Consider the following 19514-nt stretch of genomic DNA (forward strand, 5'->3'; position numbering starts at 1 on the left):
CACTTTTCAGAGTGCCTAGCAGATAATTGCTAAGTAGATCTAGAGCGCAGGCTCAGTAGTTGTGGTGCACAGGCTTAGTTGCCCTGCAGCATGTGGGATCTTCCCAGACCAGGGATCAAACCCATGTCCCCTGCATTGATTGGCACGCAGATTCTTAACCACTGCACCACCTGTTCAGCCATTTGAGGAGATGATTTAAGACTTGAAGGAGGTAAAAGTGTTTGCTTAAGAACATATCTGTGGGAGCAGTGGTCTGTGCAAAAGCCCTCAGAGGAGAGTGTGTCTCATGTGTTCTGAAATCCTTAAAGTTATCATTTTCTTCCATTTGAATTTGTAATTTCAAGTTCTAATAGAAGACTTGAGATTTCCCTTTAGAGTGAGTTATTTTTGAACAATTTGGAGCAAAATATTTTAGCGTTTCAGGAATGTGTCATAATAACTTTTTCCTATCTAAAATTAATCCCAGTATGATTACAGGAGCTTCCAAACTGAAAACTATGAAGTTACAGGAGAAGACTTCAGCCTGTACACGCCGATATCTTGGCCTGTAACAAGTTTGGTAGGCAGAAAATGGCTCTCAAAAATATCCACAGCCTAATCCCCTGAACCTGTGGATGTGTTCTCTTACGTGGCAGAAGGGACTTTGCGGGTATGATTAAGTTAAGAACCTGGAGGTTCTTTTTTGAGTGAGCCCATTGTAATCACAAGGGTCCTTAAAAGTGAAGGTGGGAGGAAGGCAGATGTCAGAGGGGAGAGGTGGCTGTGGAAGAAAGGTACGGAAAGATGCAGTGTTGCTGACTTTGAACATGGAGGATGAGGGCCATAAGCCAAAGAAAGTGGGCCACCTTCAGAAGCCAAGATGGGGAAGGAAACAAATGCTCCCCTAGAGTCTCCAGAAAGGAGCGTGGGCCCGCCAACACTGTGATTTAACCCAGTGAGACCTGTATGAAACTTCTGTCCTATAGAACTATAATGTTATAAAGTATGTGTTGCTTAAGTTGCTAAGTTTGTGGTCACTTGTGACAGCAGAAACAGAAAATTAATACAGCAACTAACAGCCTGACAGAAGAAGAGAGATGTCCTTTACAGATGGAAATCTTATGTATCTAACTCTCTCTCTCTTCTTTTTTATAAACATCCAGTATTCAGTTATGAATAAAAATTATGCAATAACCCAGAGACAAGAGAAGCAGCCCGGGTATTAGAATTGTCAGACAAGGTCTTAAAATTAATTTGTTCAATATGCTAAAGGATATTGTGCAAAAGGTGGACAGTATGAGTGAACAGGTAGGAATCTAACCAGTGGAAACTCTTAAAAAAGAGACAAGTGGAAATGATAGAATTGAAAAATTACCATATGAGAGGTGAATATTTCAGTGGGCTCATTAACAGATTGTACACCATACAGGAAATAGTAAGAGAACTTGAGACAAATTAACAAGTATCCAAACATGCACAGAGGGAAAAAAAAAAGATGAGCAAAAGGAAAATTGCATATGAGATCTGCAAAATGATGTAAAACAGTTTACCATGTTAGTGGAATTGCAGGATGAGAAGAAAGTGTAGGGTAGAAGAAGTACTTGAAGAAATAATGACAAACATTTCTAAAATTGGCCAAAAACACCATCACGCAGATCCACAAAGTGCAGAGAACCCCACGCCGGGTGAATGTGAATAAAAGCACACCAAGGTGTAACAGAGACAAATCGCTGTAAAACAGAGAAGAGAGTGAGAGCGACCAAAGGAAAAAGACATATAAATGTAATCAAAATATATGATCTTTTACACCAGGTATTTTTCACTAAGCATTATGTTTTTGAGGTTCATCCACATTATAGCTTTTATCAGTATTTCATTCCTTTTTATTACTGAATGGTTTTCTATTTATGGGCCTACCATGTTCTGTTTATACGAGGGTGAGTCAAAAATTATCCGCACTCCAGTTGTATTAAAGCTTCGATAAATTCTGCAGCCGGAGTGTGGATAATTTTTGACTCACCCTCATACATTAACTAGGTGGTGGCTACTGAGTTTGTTTTCACTTCTTGGCTTTTGTGAATAATGCTGCTTTGAGCATTTATGTGCAGATCTGTGTGTGGACTTGTGTTTTAGCTTCCCTTAGATAGATATTTAGGAGTGGAATTGCTGGGTCAAATATTAATTGTATGTTTAACTTTTTAAGAAACTTCCAAACTGTTTTTCAAACTAGTTCTACCATTTTAAATTTCCACCAGTGGTGTATGAGGATTCTTAAGGATAATTTTAACCAAAATGTTGGAGACCTCTATACTGACAACTATTAATAAGATATTGCTTGTCATAAGTAGTGAAGCCCAAACTAAATGGAGATACTCCAGGTTTTTTAATTGGAAGATTCAGTATTCACAAAGATATCACTACACCCTGAAATTATCTGTAAATTCAGTACAATTCTAATCAAGACCCATGCAGGCCTCTCTCTCTCTCTCTCACTTTTTTTTTTGGGGGGGGGGTGCAAAATGACAACAATGGTTCTAAAATATGAGGAAATTCAGAGGACCTGAAATAGCCAAAACAGTTGTGATAATGAAAAACAGATTTGGGATACTCTGCTGACTTCCAGATTTATAAAACCATGATCAACACACTGTGGTGCTATGAAAGGATAGATCACAGATCAATGAATATCCACAAATGGACTCACACTTAATTGCCTTCAAGGGCTCCAGAGCAATTCAGTGGGTGAAAAATTGTCTCTTCAATAACTAATACTGTAACAATTAGATATATGTGTAGGTGGGGATAGCTTTGACTCCCCCGCCCCCAACACACACACAACCCTCACACCATTTACAAATGTTAACTTGCGATGGTTCATGACTTCAGATTAAAAGTTAAGTTTATAAAGCTCCCAAAAGAACACAAATCATAGGAAAGAGACCCAAATCATAGGAAAAAAATTTACAAATTTAACTTTATCAAAAGTTAAAACATCTCATAATCAGAGGACATCATGAAAAAATACATAGATAAGCCACAGGCAGGGAAAACATATTTGCAACACACACACACACACCTCTTGACAAATGATTTTTATCTAAAGTATATAAAGAAACTGTACAGCTCTATAAGAAACACATAAAAGTATATATTCAGATGGCCGAGAAGAAAATGCAGAAGTGCTCAAAATTACTGGTCACCAAGGAAGTGCAAATGCGAGTTGAAACCTCAGCAGGACATGCTGCCCTCCCACTAGAATGGCTGAAACAAAATTGTCGACAGCACCAAACGTTGGCACAGTTCTAAGGCAACCAGAACTCTCATACTTGCATAAAATGCCGCAACTATGGAAAATTAGGCAGTTTCTTTAAAAACGTTAAACATATATCTATCCTGTAAACCAATAATTCCTCTCCTAATAATTTTATCCTGGAGAAATGAGACTTTGAATCCAGAAAAAGCTTTATGTAAGAGTGTTCCAAATAGCTTTATTTTTAACCACTAAAAGCTGAAAACAGCCCAGATGTCCTTCAGCAGAGGAATAAACTGTGATGTATTCATACAAGGGAATGCTACTCAGCAATAAAAATGAACAGAGTCATGGTAGCTGCAATAACATAGATGAAACCAGAAGAAAGCTTTTAAAACATACTTCCTACAAGGCTCTCAATGTGAGTCATCGTTTAGTAGTAGTATGTAGTAGTATGTAACTGTCACTAATAGTAGATGACCATTTTAGCAGGCGAAACAGGAGGAAGAGAGAGGAACAAACAGTGTGGAATGGTCTATGAAGGGTGATAGCTAGTCCCTCGGGCAGCTATCCTAGGTGTTGCCTAAGGAGGGTGGGCCTGATACCCGGCCCAGGAGTTTTATAACCTAACTCGTCCTTACAGACCAGGGTGCTCTCTGTACCCACTACCACCATGCTGGCCCCACCCAGTGCCCCCTTACTCCTGGAGCACCAGTAGCCCGCTTGCAGCCCCCCCTTACCTCCACTTGTGAGCAGCGTCCTATCATTTCTTCATACTGCAGCCAGAATGATTTTTCCCCCAAATGTGTTATAATTATATGCTGTCATAATACCAAGCAATTTCCCTTCGTAACTGCAATTTTATATTGAACTAATTCTCTGATCAATGTCTGTCATCTTTAAATTTCTTTACTGTCATAACCCCCGGTTCCTAGCACAGTGCTTGAAACGTAGAAAATGCTTAATAAGTATTTGTTAAATAAATAGGGAGAGGTTAAATTTTACTTCACATCAGTAATTTTACAACAAAGTAGGTACTCCTGTCCTTTCCTGGTGTTGAATTTGAATGCAGTTGCTGTGGACAGGATAGTTTAAGTTGTTTTAATTCTGCTTATTTGAAGAGTGAGGCTGAATAATGTGACATGCAAATTGATGCAGGTTAGTGTGCTACCCGAGTCTCCAGCAACACTGAAACAAGGGTGCTGATCATCCCCGAAAAAGTCAAGTGAGCTCCCTCCACACGCATGTACGTATCTCACATGTGTAAGGAGTCAAAGTTTCTTAAAGAGTAATAGCCAGTGGCTTTGAAATCTAGCTGTCCAATGTACCTATCAGAAACCTCCCAGAAAGGATACCTCAGTATAGCAGATAGAGGCACTGGCTGTAAAAACAAATTCAAGATCCCAGGAACAAATCGCATTAACCGATGATCCCATGAAATACTGTAAACTGCTCATAAAGTGCTGGTGGGCTATTTTGAGTGTTATTCAAAGAGTCAACAAATCCAATATTGAGAGCTGACATGCCTTAGCACTCAGTGTAGTTAGACTTGGGTACTGACAGAGAGAAGTAGTAATAAATAGGCCAATGAACCCAACCTCCATTTTGTTCTCTGTCCAAAAATCTCTTTATGTTTTTTAAACTTGTAGGTACATGTTTCATTGTTTAGAACTTGATTCTCGGCACCCTTCCCAGCCTCCTCCTCGATGGGGACTCGTCCCTGACCCTCTTCCCACTCTCAAGACTTCCCCTGTGGTCTGTGGTGACAGCCATGTTTTATCACATTTGAATTTGCAGTTTTGATGCTTCATGCAAAGAATTCTCATTAAAATTTCTTGGAATGTCTAGTGATGGCATATGTTATTGGTAAATTTTTTAATTATCTTTTGCCAGAAAAAAAATGTTATAAAAATAGGTCTGTTCCGTTCTGTTTTTTCATAAGAAATTTTAGTTCTAAATGTTGGTGTTTCAGAAAAATTAATTCAGTGTTGAAATTAACAGCTATAGTAGAAATACTGAAGCTTGAGTCAAAGACAGGTTTAACCTTGAATCCCAGCTTGGTCATTTAGGGTGTAACGTGGAGCCAGCCACCCGTGGACCTGGTGGATCCTTGTGTTTAATTAATGAAGTGAATGGACAAAATAGTACTTACCTTCCTGAAAGTTAAAATTATGAAATTGCAGAGAACTGTGCAAATAGGAGGAAATTATTAGTTATTGTTGATATTTTTGTTAGACTTGTATCACTAAAGGTACGTTCCTCACTCTAGTAAATAAGTAGAAATAGATTGTATAACATCCAAATGAGACTCTGGGAAAAATATTACTCATTTAGAAAGAACTTCTACTTCAATAATATTAATAACAGCTGTCCTTGAATAAGAGCTTAATATATGTATGTAATACATTACCTTATTTAAACCTCACAAGAATCTTATGAAAGATTTATCTTTAGAATATTTTACAGATGAGAAAATTGAGTTAACGTTGCCCAAGCTTACTCATAGAGTAAATGCTGGAGCCTAGATTCTGACAATATGTTTGTTTGACTCCAGAGCCTGGTTCTTAGCTATTAATTCTATACTGTCTTCCAAAATGATTATAATAAGACGAGAAGCCTGCTGAAAAGTGAAAATGGGTATATAAACTTAGCATTGCATACACATCACATCACAGCATAGTACGTGTTGCTGTAAAACACACACTGAGCATCACTGAGGCCTCTCTGTGTGCGTGTCTCAGGTGTGCGGGAGGAAGAAAAAGGCACAAAGTGAACTGAAGAGACTCTTGTAAACAAAACTCTTCTGTTTACTCTTTCGTTTTTCTTGGTATATAATCAGAATTCATAGTTTTTTAGAATTGTATAGAACAATCTGCAATCTTTTAAGCAACTTTTGATAGGAAGGAATAGCACAGCAGAGTGCCGCAGAGAGAGAAGAGTAGCTAACAGAGTGCTGTTAAAATAAGCATCATTGGATATCCCTGCAGCAGAAAAACAGAGATACTCAACATCCCTCATTTCAGAATGCTTGTGCCACCTTTTAGGACTGGGATAAGCTCTGAATTAACCATAAATCCAAATGCGTTAGAGGTTTATTCTCTTGTCTAAGAACGTTAACAGCTGCGGACTAAAGGGACAACTCTTTATAGGTACTAAGGGCCCAGGCCTCTCCCTTTGTTTTCACCATCCTCACCCTTGCCCGTGTCCTTAGGCTCATCTCGGTCTCAAGGTGGCTGTCAGAGTTCCAGCCACCAAGCTGGCGCAGGACGAAAGAGGAAGAGGAGAGCCGTACATCTTGGATGGGTCAGCGTTCTGTTAGGAAGTTTCCTGGAAGCTTTACTTCCTGTAGCTCACTTCTACCTCATTGATGGCCTCATCTGCATAGGTGGCTGAAAAACGGAGTTTTCTGGATTGGTACATAATCACTAGCACTCCACCCTCAGTCTTGCAAGGAGTCTTTTGGTGAGAAAGAAAGGGAAAGTGCACATCAAGTAGGCAACAATTGCACATTGATCCTTCCCTTTTAACATATATGTTAGCTTTCTTCTTTTAGGTTTGTTTTCCATTTTCTGAAATAAAGCGTACATACAGCAAAGAGCCTAAGTTCACACTCACTGGAGCATGTAGCTAGCTGAGTGACTGTTTCCAGGGTGTACACCCATGTAACCAAGAGGGCGAGTCCAGCTCCCAGACAGTTCTCTGGCTTTTTCTTTTGACTATGGGGTGTCTTATTTCATCATCTCTTTTTGTCTCCCTGAATTGCGTGGCTTTTCAAAAAAAGCACTGGCACATATTTCCTACTGTTCTGCGAGTGTAGTGAGTGGTAGTTAAATTAGATGGTGGTGAAAGCCATCTGGGAGTGAGAGGAACTAGACTTGCCTCCTGACTCCCCCCACCCGCCACTGTCGCCATGTGACTCTGGAGAAAGCACTCTGTCTCTGAGTTGCTGCTTTCCCATCACCAAGGCAAACTGAGCGTTGTTCTTCTGCTTGGGATGCTTTTTTCTTCCTTTTTGTCTGGCTGTTCTCTTCTGTGTCAGTTTAGAGCTTCCTTCTTCCAGGAAGCACTCCCAGGTACCCCACAACTTCAGGCACCCCACCCCCGAGCTCCGCCAGCACTCTGGGCTTCTCGGGACCACAGTACTCCACTGGCCTCTTTACGGTTGTCTGACTTGCGCACTGGACCAAGCATGTTTTAGCGCAAAGACCAGATCCTGTTCACGGCTGCATCCCCAGTGCCCCGCGCATAGGTAGGTGTTCCAGAAATAGCTGCCGAACAGATGTTGAATGAAGGTGATGTCTGAACTTCATACATTCCTACTAAGAGCATCTTTCTCAAGAGATGGCAGAAGAAGTGAGAGTTTGTATCTTCTTAAATGGTGGGAAAATGTTTTTAACCTGAATTTATAAAATAGAGATAACACCAGATTGCGAGTTTGGTTTAAATATGGGAGAGAGTTTATGTGGAGTACCTAGCACAGTACATGGCTCTTGATAGGCATTTGATAATATCTGAGAAGTACTGTCAGTAGCGTCTGTTATTAGTGTTATATTAGCTCTTGTTGGCACGTCTCTGCCCAGCACCCGATCCTGGTACTTGACGTAGGTCCTTTAAATTAGGTTTGCCAGTCCCTGCCGCGGCACGTGCTGCTCTGCGTGATCCGTCTTCCTGAGTGGTCTCTCACAGGAGGTGGTGCTCTTGGGCTCTGTGGAGAACAGAATAAGAGAAAAAGGATTCTGAGTGTCTCATGAGAGATTAAGGTTAAACATGGAACTTTCCGACAGGCCTGTTCAAGTGTTACTGTGACAAGTTATTCAGACTTTATTTCTGGAAGTCTTTGAAAGTGGAGAGGGAATCATTCTCTCAGATGATTAAGACAATTTGGCCTGAAGCCCAGAGGATGGATCACATGACTTCTCAAGGCCGATTTCTCCCCTTTGATCAGTCAAGTACCAGTAAGTTCCTGCACTTCATAGTGAGGTCAGATTGAGAAGTTTTTCACAGTAGAGGTGGATGATCAGCTGTAAATGGCAAACTTTGTGTCATTCTCTGGCAGACCTACATTAGCATTTAAAATCTTTTTATTTGACAAAGTAATTGTTACAGCTGAAATGAGGCTTTGCAAACTTAATTACAACAATAGGGTTAAGAATAATCGCCGCCGTTTATTCTGTGCCAATAAATGGAAGTGGCGGGCGAGTGGGCAGTGCTTTGTGTGTGGACTCACTGAGTCACTGCTCACCCACCATCCCATCATCGCCCTGTCATGGGAGATGCAGCTGCGGTCCTCTCCTCCGAGCAGCACACGCTTCACTCATTCACTCCTGTCACTAGTGAGCACCTTTTGTGTTTCAGGCACTTGTAGAAGCTGCAGCTCAAAAAGATTAAGCCACCTGTCCAAGATCACACTACTTCCAAATGGAAGAACAGGTTCAAAACTAAGTGAACCTTTAATCCAGAATCCGAGCTCTCTGTCCGTTTGCACCTAAGGGATCGCATCCTGCCTCATGGTTTTGAGTACCTTTTATATGATGATGACTGCAGATTCATGTCTCCAGTTCAGGCCTCTCCCCTGACCTCTCTATTTCTCTTCCCAGTGGCCTCCCTGCTGCCTCCTCTGGGAGGTCTGGGAAGCCTGTCAAGCCTGGCCTGTCCCAGGCCAGACCCCTGGTGGCCCCCCCTGCCTGGAGCACTTTCTGCTTCACTTTTCCCCATTTCAGGATACGGGCACACTGTTTCTCCTTGGAGCTGTGGAAACATCCAATAACTTCCCGTCTTACTCAGGATAAAAGCAAGAAACCAAGGCCTTTCAGTGGCCTGCGTGACCCAGCTCTGCCTCCCCCTGGTCCCCTCTGCTCCAACCGCACTACCTTCCTGGTCCAAGATGGACCAAGAATGTGCCTCTGTAGGACCCTCGCACTTGGTAGCCCCCAGCCCAGGACACAGTCCCACAGGTGGCGTCTGCTGTGTGTAATCAGCTGTATCACATCTACTGACCAGTCACACGAGAGGCCTGAGAATTTGGACTTCATTGCTTACCTTGACAAGGGATGAAAAATTTCAGAACAGTACTGGGATGATTGCAATGTATTGGAAAGGACGGTCAGCACAGTACTAGAGGGAGGGAGACTAGAGAAAGAAAATTGTCGTTAGAGTGGAATGTGTGAAATGGAAGCAAGGTGGGGAAGATTGAAGTTATCGATATTACAAAATCTAGGATGTGACCTGGGAGTCAGTGGCTAAAGGAGACTAGAGACAAGATCAGTGAACGAGTGTGGTCCAGGGAATCGAGGGTCCAGCCTGTTTGAAGGATTATCTGCTGCACACGGAGAGCACCAGGACTTAGGACAGTGGTACCATTGGGAGATTCGAAGCCAGGTGTTTGTGTGGAGGAGTGGAGCGTAACTGTCTAGAAGTGGCAGTGGTGTGTTGCGGGGGTGGGGGTTAGCGAAGAAAACACTCACCCTTCCTGTGGCCCCACTGGTACCTGGACTGTGGGGGATGAAGAAGAGGAGAGGGCTGCCAGGGAAGAGTTGTCATTAAAGGAGAATCAGGTTTCCATTGAGGAAGAAGGTAAGAGAATGTCTAAGGAGGTTGAGAATATGTAAGGACCCTGTGAATTCCAGGGCACAGTTAAAGAGTTGGGGTGGAGATGAGGACAGATGGGAGGGGGGCAGAACTGGAGACAAAGAGTAACTAGTGGTCTAGAGTTCCCAGAGCTTCACAAATACCAGCAAAGGACCTAACGAGATTAGTTCCAGTGACTTTAACGTAGAAATTTGTGGAGAGGCTTGAAGAGTTCGAAGGGATACGGGACAGATTCATGTCAGCTCTTCCTTCTTAATTCCTTTTGTGGAGACAGGGTGATCTGGAAACTCAGACTTTTTGTTCTCCTCTTGAGCACCTGTCAATGGCCTGGAGAGACGTGGACTTGGTCCCCGTGCTGCCGTTTGCTCCTTGACCCCCTGTGTTTCCTCCCAGTGCTGGGCCTATTTCTTGACTCTAATTGATGAAATCAAAAACCTCCAGGAAGGACTTCCTAGGTGGCACAGTGGGTGAGAATCTGCCTGCCAATGCAGGGGACATGGGTTCGATCCCTGCCCCAGGAAGATACCATATGCCACGGAGCAGCTAAGCCCACGTGCCACAACTATTGAGCCTGTGCTCTAGAGCCTGTGAGCCACAGCTATTGAGCCCATGTGCCGCAACTACTGAGGCCCACGCACCTGGAGCCCATGCTCTGCAACAAGAGAGGCCATCGCAATGAGAAGCCCCCGCACCACAAGGAAGAGTAGCCCCCACTCGCCGCAACGAGAGAAAGCCCGTGTGCAGCAACAAAGACCCAACACAGCCAATTAAATAAATAAATTTAAAAAAAAAAAAAAACCCTCCAGGAAAGCCAGGAATTATGCTGAACATTTGGACTTCCTTCCTTCCTTCTTTCCTCTCTTCCTTCCTCCCTCCCCTGACAAGGGGTAGAACGTGGAGGGCAGATAGAAGGCCTGGGGAGACACAGCCGTGGTGCTGATGGAGGGGCGCCCACTCGTGATCTGTTGAGGGAGGGGGCTTCTCTTGACCCCTTCTGATGCAGTTGAGACATAGTCAACCTAATGTGTTTTCTTGCATATTATTAATATTGTAAGTTGTACTCATAAATGAAGAAATTCTTAGAGTTTTTCCCCTTTGCCATATGTTGAGTTTTTAGTTTATCCTTGGGAAATAGGACACGTCTTTGGTTAATAGACATTTGAGGGGCATGGAATGAAATGCTGCAGAAGCAATTCAGATGGAACTGACAGGTACGAGAACGGGGCTCAGCTGCTCCCAGCTTCTTGGCTTGATGACAGTCTTGAAATAAATAATCAGAAACTGGGTGAAGTGATAGCAGATGTCAGTTTAAAGTTTTCACTTGTCAAAACTAAGATTGTCTTATCACCAAATCATTGCTGCACCAAATTATGCTACCTTTTATCCTCCTGTTCGGTGGGAAACATTCTTTACCCCTGACTTTTTTATGCTGAACTATGGTAGAACACTTGACAGATGGATTTCCAGTCCACACTGATGTTCATTACTGCTCACTTCATTTAATAAAGGAGACTTAGTTTGGTCAGAAGGCAATTGTTTGACTCCTGTTCATTGGATTCAGTACCTGTCACTGACAGTTCCAAGTTAAACACTGAGGACCTGTCTCAGTAAAGGAAATTCTTTTCAGTTTTATGAAGAGGCCCCCTCATCGTTTTTTTATGCAACAAAGACAAAATTTTAAAGAACATCACTGCTTTATTTGTCTAAGGAGCCATTATGATGTAACTTCTGACCTTTGGAAAGAAGACTGAGGTTCACTTAATTTAGTGCTGAGTTTCTAAGAAGCAATCACCAATTTATTTTCAACAAAATGAGAAGTTATGTTGACTACTTGTGTCCAGATGCTGTACATGAGCCATGCAGTTAGGGCTGCCTGGGGTCTGGGCGGATCCGGGGCAGTGGGTTTCGGCAGGGGGAGGGGCACTCGGACTCAGCGGGCAGGCGGCTGCCTGGCCCTGGGAGGCCTGGGTTTAGACTCAGATGTCTTGACCCATTATTTGGCAATGACATGTTATCAAAAGTTTCGCTTCTAAATTTCTATTCGCAAGATGAGAAAAACATTCTACTTTAATAGCAGTTCTCGTATTTAAAGCTATTAAATCTTAAGAGATAGGGATGCCACGGTTTTGTTGTTGTTCTTGGTGCTGGATTTTTTCCTTTTTGAATACGAAAGCCCCTATTTTCTTCTCCCCATAAATCTATATAACGCCCGAATGGAAAACTAGGACTACAGAAGTGGAGAGGCAGAATTCGAGACCAGGGAGAGAACTAGGCAGTTACTGTTTACTGTGATTGTGTGGTGTTGGGACTTCTCTCTCTGAGCATGAAGAGGGATCTTGTAAGCCCCAGGGGGAGCAGATAGGACATTCTGGAAGAGCGACAGAGCAGGTGGGAGTCAAGCAGGAACCGCTGGTTTGAGGGGACTGGGCACGGCGAGGGCCAGCCGCCTCCAGCTAGGTGTTCAGCACGGGGCAGCGGTGCGTCCTGAGCTTTGAGCACAGCTGCTGCCCCAGTGAGCTGTGCAACTCTGGGAGGTGGCTCAGCCACCTCATCTGTAGAAGCACAGAGATTTCACATAGTGCCCGTGGAGAAGCTGTCAGGACGGCAGGGGTCCAGCTCAGGACAGTCCACTCCTCTCAGGCTCCCTTCCTTTCCACGGGCTTCTTTAGGGATGAGTGCCCGCTCTCAGTTGTCGTAACAACTCTGTAGCTACGTGTGCCGCCTCGGAAAGATTGCAGACCACCACCTGGTCTAATGGGTCAGCCGTGGGAGGGACTCCTCTGTTCCTGGGCACCAGTGGAGCCCCCAGCACATTCCATGCCAGAAAGCTCACTCCAGCACTGGCACGGCACGGTGTATGAGTTAGCTTGTGAGGACGTGGGTGAACCAGGACGGCGGGGATCTGGCCTGTGTTTGCACATGGAGGAAGCATTCTGTACTGAGACTCCCCTGGAGCAGGCCTTTTATTAATGCTTATTCACCCTGCTTAACACAGGTCCTTACAGACGCTCAGGTTCCAGCCTGTTTCTGTGTCCGTGCCCAGCGCACGCTGCTCTCTGTGCCTGGAGGGCCCCTGCCGCCACGACTCTGTGCACCCCTGCTCCTCACCCCGTCCTCTGCTTCACCCAGCTCTCGGAACATGCTCAAGCATCAGTCTCTTGTCATGACACACCAGAGGGAGGGGTGCCCTTCTCTCTGTACCCAGGCGCTCAGTTCCTGTAGAGCGAGGGTCTGTGGGGGCCAGGAGAGGGGTGTGATGGGAGCCACCTAACCCTGGGAGGTAGAGAAGGTTCTCTGAGGAAGTGGCATTTGGGCTAAAGAGTGGGTAGGAGGTGCTTGGAAGAAGAGGAAAGAGGAACATTTCTGGCAGAAGGAGGCGCAGATGCGAAGACCCATCCCCACAGACTTGAGGCAAAAGGGCGCGTAGCTCCTGTCGCCAGCCCTTTCTCATAGACCTGCGCCCTGCGCTGTAGTCAGTGGAGCTGACGATAAGTCTCTGGTATATATTTACCCGAGGAACGAAAGGTGAGAGGAGGACCAGGTGTGGGTTTACCGGGTGTGTTCCCTGTGAGGTTTTAGGCTGGCGTCCCTGCTGCTCTGATCTGCAGTATCCTTATCTGTAAAATGGGCACGACAGCTCTGCTTTCTTACCTGAGGGGCTGGGGTGCCAGCTGCTCGTGGGGTCTCGGAGCTGACACAGGGCGACGGCGCCCACAGCATGGGCTTTAGCATGCCTTCCACGGCTTCCTGAGGTGCTGAACAGCTGAACTGGATCATTTTCCATGTTGATTAGAACTTCTTACTTGATTGCATCAAGTTGGAATAATGAGAATGTTTATTTCCAGGACAATCCAAGATAACAAATTCAGGATGATTGTTTCCCTACAGAATTAAGAAGAGTGGGAAAGGGGAAAGCCGGAGAGAGTGAGTGGAAGCGCTTCCTCAGTTACTCAGACTAGCATTAGAGGCTGATTATACCCGCCGTGGTCGAGTCGCCCAGATTTTCCACAGACTCGTGCCTATGAAAGATTATGCCTAATTCACCTATGTTGTAGCTGTGTAGCCTGTTTTGCATGGTCTACAGAATGGCCGTGGCAATGCCCCCTCCCTCCTCCTGGCGTCTCAGGGATGCTGTGCGTTAGAATACCAATGTGCCTGTGCTTTGGAAAGATCCCCGGCCTCTGTCCTCACAGACTTGGCGAGGGCAGGTGACTGGACCGCAGGGGCCCTTCCCGCCCCGTCCCACACAGCCCTCCTGCTGGGCAGCCACTCCCCATGGTAATGGGATGGTGCTGGGGAAGCAGTAATACAGCATTTCATCCTGTAATATTGTTACTTCACTGTAAAGTGCAGTGCCCACAGGTCACACAGCATCGTGGTACATAGGGTCGTGCCTTTTGCAAACTTTGCATCGGCAGGAAAGGAGCCGTGGCTGTCCTTCCTATCCCCCGAGCCTCGCACGAGCCCAGCCCAGGTTCCAGGCACACGGGCTGTGATTGTCCACTGTACACGCGTCTCCTCTCAGGCCATGAGCCCTTCCAGGACAGAGACTCTGCACCCCTCGGGCACTGTCGGCGCCCTCCCTGTGGACCGGCCAGTTGGCTGCCGGTGTCAGACACGTTTATTGTGAATTCAAGTTGGGGACCGCGGAGGGGCCTGTGATAATCCTAAGGCCTCTGTCTTCTCCCTGGGAATCCCTGCCAGTGTTTAGCCCTGCCCTTTATCAGTTATCTGTAAGTTTCAGAATACTTCATTGAATATGATTTAACGCACAGGCAAGTCAGTTCGTCCTAAGTGTGTTTTCATCTTTCTCTGCGTGTTTGTTTTGTTCACTGCAGTGGCGCTGATTACTATGATTATGGACACGGACTCAGTGAAGAGACTTACGATTCCTACGGTGAGTAAATGGCCAGAGTGGAGCCGTAAATAGAAAGATCGTAGAAGCACCTTGCAGATCCTAACTCAGGGGAAATGCGTGCAGACAGACATCCAGACAGCAGCTCCCTCTCAGTTCATCTGTGCTTATCTAGCTATTTTCAGAAGCTCCTTAAGGTTTAAATTTAATATTTAAAGAGGACTAAAGACTTGCAGAAAATTGCAGGAATTCAGATTCTGAACTTAGATTTTCTGTTGAGATGAATGCCGTGTGCTGGTTTTCTCACTTATTGAATAGTTTGCCAAACTGCAGGCACTTGATAGAAAATGGGTCTCTTTGAAGTGTCTTTGCTTCTTGACAGTAAAGAAAAATGAAGCGATTGAGACTACAGCCCTACAATTATTCCACCACCCCCGTCTTCATATTTTGATTTATTCCCAATCTCAAGTCCTCTGAAAACATTACGGTTGGAGTCATTGCATAAAGGTTACGGAAGCACTAAGCCAGGGAGGAGATGCACGGCTCTCTCAGGCTTACAGGGAGACAGCGAAACCCCCCTTAATTCAGTGGGAGCTGGTCGAGATGCTGGGGAATCCATATCCAGAGTGTTGACATGCAGAATGACGACAGGTTTAATTAAAAGAATTGGCAGCAGCAACTTAATGATACTAAGAAGCTCCTTTGCCGCAGGGCAGAGATCAGAGAACGCAAAGCTTCAGTCAGTTGCAGAGTTCTGGTGGATGCCTCATGCCCAGTGCAAGTGAATCAGGATTATCGTTAATGGATGTTATGACATTTCTCTGGACATAACTGAAAAACCATTTTCCAGTGTTCCTTTTGAAGTGCATTTTATTATATCACCTGCCCCAAGCCTTGATGACCGCACCTTGGTTTTTTGTGTTTTGGGGGGTTTTTTTGTTGTTAGTCATAATAAACACTTTAAGAGAAATACCTTGGTTTGCCGATTGCTGTCTACTTAAATTGATGCAAGTTAGCTTGAGGGAATGACGTTGATTGCATGTTTGTATCAAAGAAGAGGTCATTTTAAGCATTTTTCCTTAACAGTTTTTTTTTAAATTGGTCTCTGTGGACACATGGCTTTTAAATCGCTGTGTGTTGTAGCATGGATGTTAACTGTTTGTTGTCAAAGACCTGCAGATCACTCAGTGGCAGCCTGATGGGGGTGACTGAATGTCCTCTGTTACAAATACCAATGGATTTGTAAATCCATTTCAGTATGGGTTTAGTATTAGGATGAGTGCAATTCGACATCATGTCATTGAGATTATTTCATATCCAGGTAGTATTTTTGAGGCATAAATCTCCACCCAATAAAACTTTGATTTCTCGCTCTTGTTTTCTTTGTTTTTGAAGAATAAATCCAAGTGACCCTTTTCCCGTTCTCTTTCCCACCCATAGATGTCTTCGTGTTTAGCAAGAGGCATTTCAGTTTGCAGCTTGAGTTTGTGAGCTTTTGTTACATGAGTGGCTGAAAGGAAGTTCCTGCAAATTGGTTGCCATTTAAGATACAAAAAGTATTTGTCTTCCCAGGCTGGTAGGTTTTGCTAGTGAGAGGACCATTTTCCATTGTGTTCGTAATTTTTTTTAAAGTGAATTCCCTTGGGTTTTTTGGTACCTTGGGGATACATGGCTTCAGTACAACATCTACCACTGGTTCAGGGCTAAGTTAGATTCTGAAAAATGAAGCCAGTGGGATCCCTGGCACTGATCTAACTGTGATTCATCTGACTGACTTCAGGGCAAGAGGAGTGGACTAACTCGAGACACAAGGCACCCTCGGCGAGGACAGCGAAGGGCGTCTACAGAGACCAGCCGTACGGCAGATACTGAGTGTACTGTCTGATGTTGTGACATAGCCAGTCTCCACCAGTCCTGTATACTGTTCAAAGTAATTTTTTTCTATGAACAATCCCTTTTTAAATAAATCAAAATGCTTAACATCTGAATGGATGGAATTTAAAATTACTTGGTTGAAACATCAACCTGGGCAGGAAAAAAAAAAAAAGACATGTAAAATTTTGTTATTTCCAGTCTGTATATGAAAAAAATAGGTCATCAAAGGAAAAAAATAACTTTGATTAACTAGTGTTAAACAAAAAAGATAGGTTTACTAAATATGTTAATCCATCCTTTTAACATAAGCCTCACCTTTGATTTAAAGGTTTCCGTAGAAATTTAGTTATTTTATCTTTCAGCCATATGCTAGCTTTTTTTTTTTTCTCTTGCCAACATGCGTAAAAAGGGAAGCCAATTACAAGTGCAAATAATGTGGTATTCTTTTGTAACTCAAGTCTTGAAATGTTCTGTAGTGTTAAGCAAAGTCTCCTCTTGCTTGATACTAAATAAACTTTTGAAAGAAATTTTGTGTGTGTGAGCTAACAATTTCATGTCTCTCTTATTTAAAAAGGCCTTCATAAATAGTCGTAAACAGGGAAAGGATTCATTTAACAACGCTTGTCAAAAAAGGGTCACACTAAACATTGTACAACTTATTTAAAACATGGTATAAAATTAAATGTACCATTATATACTCACCATAGATTTAAATGCTGTTTAAAGAGTCCAAATGGTATCAAGCTGCTTGAGTGGCACGTTAAAACTACGCAAAACCAAATCTTGTTTAAAAACTGGTTTAAAATAACTACTGATTTTCTGAAAAAGATGTGATCAGTTTTCATCTTGTTGAGCGTTTTTTCACTAGTGCAACTTTGGATTTTTTATGAGAATTTTGGTACCTTAATGAACACCTCGCTCCATGCTGGAAGCAATAAGCACAAAGCTTTTAAAGACATTCTGACTTGACTAATTGAGGTCGCACTCGCCAAGGCTGAGGATGTGTAACCCTTAAACGGTCTTCATTTTCAAAGGTAAATAAATCAAATAAGATTTTAATCTCACTTAATTTATCTTAATATAACTAATAAAACCAGGGAGGTTACAACTTAGCAGGTTTCATTATCCATTTTAGAAAGGTTTTAAGATCACCTAAATTCTCATTTTAAAAAGTTTAATTTGTTTTAGTAATCTAAAAAGCCTTAGTTTAGTCAGTTTAATTGGGGCCAATTATTCCCTGTTAAACAAATGTAAAACCTCATAACTAGTTGTTTGTAATACATTCTTTGGTTAGTAATTGAGGGCACTTCTTAAAACTGACAAATATTTAATAAAGTTTTTCTTTAATCATTTGGCTAAGTTTTTTTTAATTGTAGATTATGTAAAATGTTTAACTTTTATTTTCTGAGGGGTTTCCTTCTCTTTGAGTAAAAAGGTCTTTTCTTTTGTTAGGAAATGTCGGCCGTCTTGGAAAGTGAAAGGAAGGTTGTGTCGGTCCAGCAGACGCAGGTGAGTACCTTTGTTCCAGGCACTTGATGTGCGTGGAAGATGAAGATGATCTTGTGCTTTTCTAAAGTCGTGTGGGACATTCTCCACACTGTTCCCGCCACCAGCACTAGTGACTGTGGCAAATTGACTTCCTGAACGTAAACACGTCAGACCCCAGGAGCTCTGCATGAGCTACAGAGATGGGAGGCTTGGCCGTCACACTGTGTAAGTAACTCCATTACTTTCCTCAGTAAAAATGGAACAAGCTAGTCGATAGCAGGAAAAAGTTTGCAAAAGTATCGCGTGAGAAAGCAGCTTACTGAACCTAGCGATACTGTGATCCCAATTTTATTTTTTAAAAACAGACTGTATATACTGTCTCTCTATATATTCATAGGCAAAACATTACACGGATATGCTGGAAATTTTTGACAGTTATCATCTTAGACTTGTGAAAGTATGATTTGTGTGTGTGTGTCCTTTTCTACTTTGAGTTTTGTAAAACACATTTCTGCTTTTAGTAAGGTAAATATTATAAAGTGTATTTTGTAAAATTGTTTCATGAAATTTAAAAAATAGGGATCTGTGAAGGAAAGGTATCCTTAATTTGGTCTCACTTTTCAGATATTCTTGTTTTTTCCTCCACCATCAGAAACACTGCATAGACCCTGACATCCCAGAGAACCTTACTTAAGAGCGTGTGTATCTGAGCTCCGCCCCCAGTGGTCTCAGCACAGGGAGGACCTCGCTCACCTCCCGCAGCTGTTCTGAGCATTAAGTGAGGCAGTGTTGTGAGAGTGTTTTGTAATCTGGAAGGTGATAGAATAATGCAGAATTTAATTGTCGAAGTTGTTTTATAAGTATGGGAAATATATGAGCTTTTCTGTTGTTGTTGTTAAATGCCAACATTAGCCTGAAATGATTAAATTACTCTTAGGAAAGAAAATAGTTCTCTTTACTCTCATAAATCAAAATAAATATTTGTTTTTTGTTTTGGGGGGTGGGGTGATTTTTTGGGATCTTTTGTTTGGGGGTTTTTTTTGGTGCTTCTCTTCTAACAGAAAGGGAATGTGATATATAACACATTTTTTAAATGTGCGATGTTATATTGAATTTTTTTCACTATTTTCTTTTAGGAATTGGCATATTGAATAGTAAGTGTAGATGTCTTCAGTCAGAAATTATGGACAGGTCCCTAGAGGGTAAACCCTCCATATAGTCTTCAGAGCTAATTCATAGGAATTGTTCAGTTTCACGTTTCTCTTCATTTTTTTGAAGACTCCATAGCTCCATTGGACTTTTAAAAGGGGTGTTGACCAGCAGGGTCCGGAACCACCAGGAGTGCTCTTGGACAGTTCTGCTTGGCTTTTGAGGGCTCCCCTTATTTAGCAAATAGTCTCCTGAGCCTCATTTCTCCCTGTTTCAATAGGAAGACTTACAGACCAGCAGCCATCTCCTGTCCCTAAGCGCACACTGCAC

General features: G+C 43.1%; 1 protein-coding gene across 4 annotated transcripts in view; it reads left to right on the forward strand.

Moving 5' to 3' along the window:
- KHDRBS3 (KH RNA binding domain containing, signal transduction associated 3) overlaps nucleotides 1–19514 on the forward strand; it is a 154608-nt gene that overhangs the window by 128612 nt on the left and 6482 nt on the right. For 2 of the 4 annotated variants that reach the window (XR_009053817.1, XR_009053816.1), the window contains 3 exons: nucleotides 14656–14714; nucleotides 16453–16602; nucleotides 18000–18056. Coding sequence is in view for 2 of the 4 variants with exons in the window: in XM_057735718.1 (XP_057591701.1) it covers nucleotides 14656–14714; nucleotides 16453–16557 (164 nt within the window). In the remaining 2 variants the exon portion in view is untranslated. Of the gene's footprint in view, nucleotides 1–14655; nucleotides 14715–16452; nucleotides 17075–17999; nucleotides 18057–19514 lie in introns of those variants that run through there. The other 2 variants (XM_057735718.1, XM_057735717.1) reach the window with 1 other exon arrangement.

Source organism: Hippopotamus amphibius, chromosome 5, assembly GCF_030028045.1.
Source record: "Hippopotamus amphibius kiboko isolate mHipAmp2 chromosome 5, mHipAmp2.hap2, whole genome shotgun sequence".
Classification (NCBI taxonomy): Eukaryota; Metazoa; Chordata; class Mammalia; order Artiodactyla; family Hippopotamidae; genus Hippopotamus; species Hippopotamus amphibius.